Source organism: Medicago sativa, chromosome 1, assembly GCF_051527215.1.
Source record: "Medicago sativa cultivar Bolivia chromosome 1, Bolivia_mono, whole genome shotgun sequence".
Taxonomy (NCBI): domain Eukaryota; kingdom Viridiplantae; phylum Streptophyta; class Magnoliopsida; order Fabales; family Fabaceae; genus Medicago; species Medicago sativa.
This window is the reverse complement of record NC_140749.1, coordinates 60,927,081-60,937,975: the sequence shown is the minus strand read 5'-3', so window position 1 is coordinate 60,937,975 and position 10,895 is coordinate 60,927,081. Positions and strand designations below refer to the sequence as shown.

Here is a 10,895-nt window from a genome sequence, read left to right as displayed (position 1 = left end):
CAATTCTAGTCGAGAACATCTACACATATCAAAATCAATTGTGCACTTCTAAAATCACGTAGGGGATCGGGATTTCTACTGCGTTTCAAAAGGAAAGTCTATCGCATATGGAGCAATTTGAAGGGTTGCTCGCTGGTAGAAGAACAGTCACAAAGCGAGTCAGTGTGATTTGGTTCGCGTGCATATGGAGTATTTGGAAAGCAACAAATGGAAAGCTTTTTCAAAATAAGGAAGTTTGTGTTGACAAAATGTTTGAAGAAGTGAAAGTGGCCTCGTGGAATTGGTTGCATATAAAATCAAATATCCGAAGTTGCGGCAGATTTGCAGTTTTGGTTCGTAGTCTGAGGAGGGGGTCTGTCTGTGGTGTTTTCTTGCTGCTGTCGGCAATGGCAAGTTGAGAGTGTTTTTCCTATAACAGGTGCAGGCGCATTATGTAGTGCAGGGATTCTTTTTTCATCTCATTTTGATTGCTTATATAGCAAGGTGCTGGCAGCAATTTAATCAATGTTCCAATCAACATTATAACTAGCGTTTAAGTACTATATGAGAATGATAGCATAGTCAAGTGACTTGGTATCAGACTAAACTGTTTCATATGTTTAAGAGCTGAAATGAATGAACTTCTATTATGGCATTCATGAAAGGGTTGTCATCACATGATTGCCATGTCTTTTTACACTATACAGTTCCAGTTCCCAATTTTTGAAAGTTTGAAATTTAGCCTAAGGTGGGTGTCTAAAATTTTGCTATGGCTAGCTTTGTATAGGAGGGTTTAAAATTTTGCTATGGCTAGCTTTGTATAGGAGGGTGTATGCCGCTAAGACGCTCCTACCTGATTCCGTTGCTGAGAATTTGCCAACGAAAGTAATTGTTTTGGGAAAGTTCTGCAGCTTGCTCGATTGATCAACTACTAAAGGAATATGAAAGCATTTGATTGCATCATATATCCAAACTTACAATTTAAAAATCAAGTACAGAAACTAAACAAAAAGAGTTACATTTTATATTCATATGCAGCAGGCATATATAGTACATAAAAAATGACAAAGACTTACTCATATGCCATGCCTCTCAAATCTACAGACAGCAGGATTTCCGATTGATGTGGATCCTAGACGAAGAGACAAATGCTTCACCGTCATTATAGCTGAACTTCATACCAGTTGCAAACGGACAAGACTATAAACATTTTATAAAACAGAAAGCATTGATATATCATATAAAACCATCGAGTATAACCATTGCACAAGGATGAAAGGAAAAGAACAAAGCATACCGTCATTCGAGCATCCCCAAATTTCCACTTGTTCATAGATTTTTATTCCACTAGTCGAATAGTGGTACTTCTATCTTTTATAAGTTATCATTACATGGTACAGAGGGGAATCAGCACTATCTCATAAGTTACAATTCCGATTCAGCTGTTTTTTATCTGTCTTCAAATCACCTTGCATTACCATCTATATAAAGCTTCTGATCCAATGACGACCCTCGCAAAGCAAAAATTCCTAGCTGAAAAGTAGGTAGATACACAACTATCGATCAGGGCTAGTAATATGTCTTGTATTAGTCATTAGACATAGGAAACATTTCAGAAATACTGGATTCAAGTTTACTCAATAACTCTTGGGTCAATCAAAAAATCTTTAGACCTTCAATACGAGGAAGCATGACAAGTTAAGAACTAGTTATGACTTATTCTCTCCCAAAGAAATTTCAGATCTGTCTATGACAGTTATGTGCAATGCATAAAACTAAGAAACAATAAAATTTCAAAATTAGCAAAAATGTGAATGAAACGTCAACTAAAAAACTCCTCCAAACATGGAGACAAATGCTGTCTAATAAGGGTTAGTTTCCAGAGTTGAACAAGAACTAAGTAAAATACGCTCAAAGCTCCCTGTAAGCTGTTTCTTGAACACATCAACATAAGAATTAAAGTAGGAAAAGGAGAATTGAGGTCACTGCTAGGAACTTGTAAAACTAACTTAGCAGCTTGAATGGATAAAACATATTTTGCAAATTTGTATAATACGCCAATTACTCTATTGATTGAAAATCCAATTTAAGTTACTGAGGAAAATACTATAACTTAAATTTCCGCATAATACGCTATGATACAAATTTGACCATAAATATCATGTTTTGATGAAAAATTTGAATGTTCTAAAGTTTACCCAGATGCACAAATTAATGACAAGTGAGAAGGTTTAGGAGTCAAATAATTATGAATGGTCATTACAGTGATTGCGAGTTTGCTATACATAATGAATATTTTGCATTAAAATGTTAAGCTTGCTTCCCACTAGTAACTTGACTAATAAGTCTCTATTTCAAGTTTAAACGCAATCTTGGCAGTCAAACTCTATGAAGCATCGATACTGACACATAAACATCAACAAGATTTTCTCAATTGAGAAAATTTGTTGAGAAACACAGTTCAGCACATTATTATGATCCTAAATGGGTCGTTATGCATTGAAATCTGGTGACAAACACAAATTACATTTGACTTAGGATGCAGTATTTTAACCGAGGTTACACAATTAGGGGAAACAATTCGTAAATTTTAGCATTCCAATTAGCCAGATACTTGCAAATCTAGGACGCAATAGTGGTTTACTCTATTTTTTTACATATAAAAAATTAATCATTACATAATTTAAGAAATTGTTTAGGGGTGTAAATGACAAAATCCACAACGTAATCCCTGCATCCTGGCTTTTCAAGCTCAAAACTTCGTTTCATTCAAAATTCAAATGCTTTTTGACAATTCCATTCACACAAACTCTAAACCTTACCAACATCTTCATCAATGTAATCACGCCGATAATTACACACACAACGTTTTCTGAGTTTCAGAGGAACACATGCTAGTCCTTCGCCAATCATGTCTACCTTTCACTTCTCTGTCTAGGAAATTAGAATTCTAGAAAATTCAAATATTTCATTTGAATTTTCTTCATTTCTAGTTTTGTTTAACTAGATCAAATATTTCGAATTTGCTTCACAAGCAAAATCTATTGTAGTACCAATCATTGTGGAACAGATAGTTACTTTCTTGAAATTGGTTGCGACCAAAGTCTGCAGGTTTCAAATCATTCAATTCCTCTATTGAAATTGTTGCCTATCATGCTCACATTCAACTTCTACTAATTATGCATACTGATTAAGCCGACATTAAACTGGTTTTTTGGTTTGTTTTGGTAGTACGCTATTATAAGTAAACCTCATTTTGAGACAAAAAGTAGAACGCATAAAAGAAGCATCAGGGAAAATATCAGTAACATGAGGGAGTCACAACATATCTTAACAAATGAAAAACCAATTTATCAAAAAGTTGCAGAAAACACATTTCAAATCAGAATTGAAGTTTTCCATATAGGTTTGAGTCACAACATATCAACCGAATGCAAAAAGCATGGAATACAAACAAATTACAATCGAAGTTACCAAATAGGACATCAGACCAAGCAGACATATACTACAAGTCTACAACTACTAAACTATTAACAGTCTGGTGTTGGTGGGAATTTGCAAACCCTTTAGCTTCCACAAGCCTAAACATATACTAAGACCCCAAAAACTACTCTTGCAGCAACATCCATCACATGTTTTTGCCATCTTCCATAGACCAATTACTTGAGGAACCCCATATGCCTCATTTCATACACAAGTTTTTTAGCCTTTTCATTCTCATCATTTTCAAAAAGAGCGTACACGATTACTTCATAGATTGCCTTGTTGGGGGTACAACCTTTTTTTTCCATTTTTGACAGTATCTTTATTGCTTCATCAAACATGCGATTTTCGCAGAGCCCCTTAAGCATAACATGAAAGACAGCCAAAGTGAGACCATACCCTTTGTTGAAGGCATCCCAAAAAGTGGCCTGTGCAGCTTCAACTCTTCCCGATTTCCAAAAAGCATCGATAAGGATTGTGAATGTGTACGCATCTAGCTGGATGCCCTGGCCACTGATTCTATTTGTTAAAGCAATAGCTTCATCAATGTTTTTGTCTCTACAGAGGGCCTTCAGTAATGGATTGTAGGTTGCTGCATTGGGCTGTATGCCCTTATCAACCATATAATGAATAAAATCCCAAGCACGGTCCAACCTCGAAAAATTACATAGGCCATTAATGATAGTGTTAAATGTTATGAGGTCAGGGCTTACCTTTTTTGATATCATATCTTCAAATAAGGGAAGAGTTTCTTCTGGAAAAGTAAATCCCTGGCTTAAAAGTCCTTTGAAAAGAGTGTTGTAGGTATAAATGTCTGGAGTAATTCCTCTTTGAGGCAAAGAGAGAAATATTCTTTTAGCCTTTTGCACTTGATGAATTAAGCAGTGCCCTTCCATTAATGTGTTGAAAATAACACGATCAGGTTCAAGTCCTTCCTTGATCATTGAGTTAAGCAACGCTTTAGATTCTCTTACCCTCTTCTTTTTGCAGAGAGAAGCAATTAGTATACCATAAGTATGAACAATTGGGTTGATTTTGTTTGAGATCATTTCTTTAAAGAGTTTGAATGCAGCCTCAAAATTGTCCGAAACGCAAAGGCTATGAATCAAAGTAGTGTAACTGAAAACATCTGGAAAAATTCCACTTTTAATCATCTCAGTATACAACTTCAGAGCAGTGTCTGCCTTTGAATCCTTACAGAGACAGTCCATGATAGTCATATATATAATTGCATCAGGAGTAACACATACCTTCATTTTCTTAAGAACCAACATAGCAGCATCATGACGGTTGATCTTGCAAAGACCACTAATCAGTGTCCCATAACTGACACAGTTTAGGGGAACTCCATCTTTCTTCAATCTATCATGCAGATCTAATGCCATTTCAACCCCACCATTAAAGCACATAGCTTTAAGAAGACTGTTAAAAGTGATAATATTGGGTTCATAACCCAGTTTCAGTAACTTTGCGAACATCGAAAATGCAAGATTAGCCTTCTTTGCATCAGCGAAACAATTTAGAAGAATGTTGATCGTGTGAAAGTTTGGCTTAATGTTGCTAAGTTCCATCGACCTATAATGGGTTACGACACTGTCAAACTTCTTTTGCATGACCAAAGAGTGTAATCGATTGTTGAACTCGATTATGCGTGGCCGTGGAGAAGAAGACTTAACCGGTATGTTCTTGAAAGAATCAAGATTTTCATTCTGAGGTGATTGAAATTCAGTTGGAGCGAAAGGGCGAGCATGATAAAACCGAAGAAACAAGGTTGAGATTGGACGGAAGGTGTTGAATTTTCTGAGATACAATGTCATCTTGGAAAATGATGATTGTTGGACAAGAAATGGCTAAGTGGTTTCAGTGAGATGCCTTTGAAGAATGAGAGAAAAGGGAAAAAAGAAGATGATTGTTGGACAAGGAATTGCTAAGTGGTTTCAGTGAGATGAATGAGAGAAAAGGGAAAAAAGAGAATCTATATCTTCTTATTTCACCACCATAACAAACTTCAGTAGCTTGTAACTAACTGTAATATGATGTGTCAAAGTTATGGGTTTTGATTGGTTGAGTGTAACCAAACAACCATAACAAACTTCAATAGCTTGTAACTAACTGTAATATGATGTGTCAAAGTTATGGGTTTTGATTGGTTGAGTGTGAATAGTTGTTGTACTTACAATCATTAAACTCAACATTAAATATTGTAACATCTCACATTCAAAATACTCAAGTGCTTCCTCTCTTTCTAACGTGAGTTCAAAGTCCCTTTCTAAAGAGAGACATCATCAAAGTACAAGCATGGCATAGCCTTTCTTAATTTGAATATAAGCTCTGTTGTGAAAAATGAAAAACTCTTTCTACGTTTGAGGGAAAAAAAATAAACAATCACTTTCATTGGCAAATTCTCAGCAACGGAATCACCCTCCTATACAGAGCTAGCCATAGCAGAATTTTAAACCCCTTCCAGCCTTGACAGATTCTATATTTAGTTACATTAAAAAGAGTTACAATTTAAAAAATTTTAGTTACATTTTTTATTCATATGCAGGCATATATAGTACATAAAAAATGACAAAGACTTACTCATATGCCATGCCTCTCAAATCTACAGACAGCAGGATTTCCGATTGATGTGGATCCTAGACGAAGAGACAAATGCTTCACCGTCATTATAGTTGAACTCCATACCAGTTGCACACGGACAAGACTTTAAACATTTTATAAAACAGAAAACCATCGAGTATAAACATTGCACAAGGATGAAAGGAAAAGAACAAAGCATACCGTCATTCAAGCATCCCCAAATTTCCACTTGTTCATAGATTTTTATTCCACTAGTCGAATAGTGGTACTTCTATCTTTTATCAGTTATCATTACATAGTACAGAGGGGAATCAGCACTATCTCATAAGTTACAATTCAGATTCAGCTGTTTTTTATCTGTCTTCAAACCACCTTGCATTACCATCTATATGAAGCTTCTGATCCAATGACGACCCTCCCAAAGCAAACATTCCTAGCTGAAAAGATTCTCATAGCCAACTACATCAGGCCTCACCTGCTAATGAAGGTAGATACACAAATATCGGGGCTAGTAATATGTCTTGTATTAGTCATTAGACATAGGAAACATTTCAGAAATACTGGATCAAAATAACTCTCAGCTTCAATCAAAAAATCATTAGACCTTCAATGCGAGGAAGCACGACAAGTTAAGAACTGGTTATGACTTCTTCTCTCCCAAAGAAATTTCAGATCTGTCTATGACATTTATGTGCAATGCAAAAAACTAAGAAACAATAAAATTTCAAAATTAGCAAGAATGTGAATGAAACATCAACTAAAAAACTCCTCCAAACATGGAGACAGATACTGTCTAATAAGGGTTAGTTTCCAGAGTGGAACAAGAACTAAGAAAAATATGCTCAAAGCTCCCTGTAAGCTGTTTCTTGAACACATAAACATTAGTATTAAAGTAGGAAAAGGAGAATTGAGGTCACTGCTAGGAACTTGTAAAACTAACTTAGCAGCTTGAATGGATAAAACATTTATTTTGCAAATTTTTATAATACGCCAACTACTCTATTGATTGAAAATCCAATTTAAGTTACTGAGGAAAATACTATACCTTAAATTTCCGCATAATACTTTATGATACAAATTTTACCATAAATATCATGTTTTGATGAAAAATTTGAATGTTCACAAATTAATGACAAGTGAGAAGGTTTAGGAGTCAAATATGGTCATTACAGTGATTGCGAGTTTGCTATACATACTGAATATTTTGCATTAAAATGTTAAGCTTGCTTCCCAACTAGTAACTTGTGATGGTAAACTGACTAAGAGAAGTCTCTATTTCAAGTTTAAACGCAATCTTGGCAGTCAAACTCTATGAAGCATCGATACTGACACATAAACACCAACAAGATTTTCTCAATTGAGAAAATTTGGTGAGAAACACAGTTCAGCACATTATTATGATCCTAAATGGGTCGTTATGCATTGAAATCTGGTGAGAAACACAAATTTAGGATATTGTATTATAACCGAGGTTACACAATTTGGGGAAACAATTTAATCATTCGTAAATTTTGGCATTCCAATTAGCCAGATACTTGCAAATCTAGGACGCAATAGTGGTTTACTCTATTTTTTTATCATATAAAAAATTAATCATTACATAATTTAAGAAATTGTTTAGGGGTGTAAAAGACAAAATCCACAACGTAATCCCTGCAACCTGGCTTTTCAAGCTCAAAACTTCGTTTCATTCAAAATTCAAAAGCTTTTTGACAATTCCATTCACACAAACTCCAAATCTTACCAACATCTTCATCAATGTAATCACGCAGATAATTACACACACAACGTTTTCTGAGTTTCAGAGGAACACATGCTAGTCCTTCGCCAATCATCTCTACCTTTCACTTCTTTGTCTAGGAAATTAGAATTCTAGAAAATTCAAATGTTTCAATTGAATTTGCTTCATTTCTAATTTGCTTCACAAGCAAAATCTATTGTAGTACCAATCATTGTGGAACAGATAGTTACTTTCTTGAAATTGGTTGCGACCAAAGTCTGCAGGTTTCAAATCATTCAATTCCTCTATTGAAATTGTAGCCTATCATGCTCACATTCAACTTCAACTAATTATGCATACTGATTAAGCCGACATTAAACTGGTCTTTTTGGTTTGTTTTGGTAGTACGCTATTATAAGTAAACCGCATTTTGAGACAAAAAGTAGAACTTATAAAAGAAGCATCAGGGAAAATATCAGTAACATGAGAAAGTCTAAACCGTGCCTCAAAATCTTCTTTTAACTTAGTTTTCCAATCAGATCTGAAAAGTGAAGCATCAATCTTCTTTAAAAAGTAGAACGCATGTTAAATAGAAATTGAGAAAATTATGAACATCTCGTCTCAGTTTTAAGTAGGTAGTAATTTAAAAGACTAACATTTCTCATTAAAATATAGGAGAAATGTATCATATCAACTCCATTGAAAACAACAATGCTAGAATTGATTCAGGCTTTCAAGAAAATGTCATCACTGGCATAAATAATCAAAGAGCATAAAACAAGAAACGTGTACCTATCTGTTTGAAGGACATATATTGCCCAAATCCAGACATGACATGAACGAATTAGAATACACTAAACATTATTATTGTCCTCTCACTTGGCCACTAGCTTATAGAATAGAAGTGCAACTAAAAGCAAAAGCATAGTCCTTTAATTAGCAAACTAAAAAAGCATGTAATCTACATTTCGCAAACAAATTCACCCTCCTTATTTCCATATATCTTACAGAGAGCCTAATCATCATCTGGAATGCAACCACTGTCTTTCGGTAACGTCAATGCTTCATCAAATAAGACCACTCTAAATAGTACGTTGTTCATTGTAATCACATATAATCATAGTAGGCATCGGGAAAAATTTTGGGGCGTACCAATGTATCCACCTTTTGTGCAATCTTATTCATAACTCTTCTTCGTGATTGACCTTTGTACAATCTATCAATAACTGAGTGATAACTAGCAACATTAGGTCTGAGACCACCTTTTATCATGACAGCTACTGCACTTTTAGCAGATTTCACCTCTCGTTCGGTAACTGCTAAAGTAAGAAGACATGGACGACGGATGTTTATTGATGCCTTGAACTCTTTAAATAAACGAATTGCTTGTTTAAATTGACCGATGATACAATAGCCAAAGATTAGATGATGATATGTGTCAGAATTAGGTGAGACATTGTTACCATGAAGCTTCATTTCAGAATATAAATCATAAGCTTGATTTATAAGTTTATCTTTGCAAGCTAGCCTGAATATGATTGTGTTATAACAGAGCATGACAGTAATACCATCAAGACTTTCCGTGTCAATCTCAATCTGTAAAGCCTTTCTCAACAACTGGATGGCTGATTGAGTTTCTCCTATCCGACATAATCCAGTGATTAGAATAAGATAACTATGATGGTTCCACTTAAAACCAGCACCAGTAGCATTATTTTTTAGTATGATATAATTGTAAAAGAGCATTGCTTTGTGAATCTGGCGGCGGACACAAAAACCATGGAGAAGAAGATTCAAAGTTTCCTCAGCAGTGGGACGATGACCATTGTTGATGATTTTATGGAAGAGAGACATGGCGGAAGACATGTTACCATCGAAACAGTGAGCTTTGATGAGGATTGTCCAAGTATGAATGTCTGGGAGAACACGTTGAAGATGGTTGTTGTGGGATTCCTCCAATTGTTGAGCAAGGGAAAGAACAGTAGGGGAATATCCCATTCTAAGAAGGGAAGATAAAACAGTGTTATAATCGGATATGGAAGCGTAACCAGAAGAGAGATTGTTTTCAAACCAAGTAACAGCAGAAATGTAATTGTTGCTTGCGAGATCAGGATGAATAACGCCAGACCCAGAATCATCAAAGGGAATTGTGTTAGTGTCAGAGAGTACCCCTGATAACATGCACGTCGAAACAAAACGACGAGGATTGTTGGGAATAATAGAAACAGCACCACCGTATCTTCTTCTTAACAGTGATAACAACATTGTATTGCACTGCACTGCACAGCACAACAGTTAGAAAGATTTAACCTAAATAAATAAATCTATATTCAGTCAGGGATATATATATTAAGGGTAAAAGAAAATTACAAACATAACCTTGTTTCAGTTGTGTTCAAGCGACAGGACAGGATGTTTAGAGTTTGAATAACAAGAGTGAAAATAATCAAAAAGGTTGATAATGTTCTTGAACAAGATCACTCATGTACCCACCCACTTGAAAATATGGTACCAAACCGAATCGAAAAAACCACACACCTACAAAATAAATGGTCTTCCTCAATAGTCACATTACCTTTACATTCAGACGAAAATAATATGTATGACGTCCCTTGATGACCGAATTGTGCCTTCAAAATAGGTTTTCACCATAAATAAGGTGTTTTTAGAGTTGTACAGAGTAGAAGGTGAGAAAGATGATGAACTTCTACTAGGTTATGTGCAAACATATATAAAGGGTTTCAGATTATATAATCTTGTTTCCCAACTTCTGATTCTATAATTTGAACTAAGATTTTTTTTTCCCAATATCTTGGGTGACATCCTAGAGGAGAGGTCCAAAATAAAAAAATGCACATTTTCAATTATATAATCTGAAAACCTTCAAAAAAGAGTTCAGATATATAATCTAAACGAGGGTGTTTTCAAAATTTTTGAGGGTGCGTGACAAAAAGGTAAGGTTGGAAAAGTAACAACCAATATCAAACACCGCTCTACACTATAATTGGGCCAAAGAATCCACTAATGGTGTTTGTTCTCTTTGCTTCATGAAACTATTTAACTGGGTCAAAGAGTTTTTTTTTCAATTTTTTTTAATAAATTTTTTGGCTCAAATTATAGATTATTATTT

General features: G+C 34.9%; 1 protein-coding gene across 1 annotated transcript; it reads right to left on the bottom strand.

Moving 5' to 3' along the window:
* Positions 1-8,496: 8,496 nt before the first annotated feature.
* Positions 8,497-10,047, bottom strand: LOC146956031 (pentatricopeptide repeat-containing protein At3g09650, chloroplastic-like). Its single transcript, XM_085716514.1, has one exon. It carries the CDS (start codon positions 10,028-10,030, stop codon positions 8,873-8,875), a length of 1,158 nt encoding a protein of 385 aa, XP_085572640.1. The 5' UTR covers positions 10,031-10,047; the 3' UTR covers positions 8,497-8,872.
* Between the last annotated feature and the right edge of the window lie 848 nt (positions 10,048-10,895).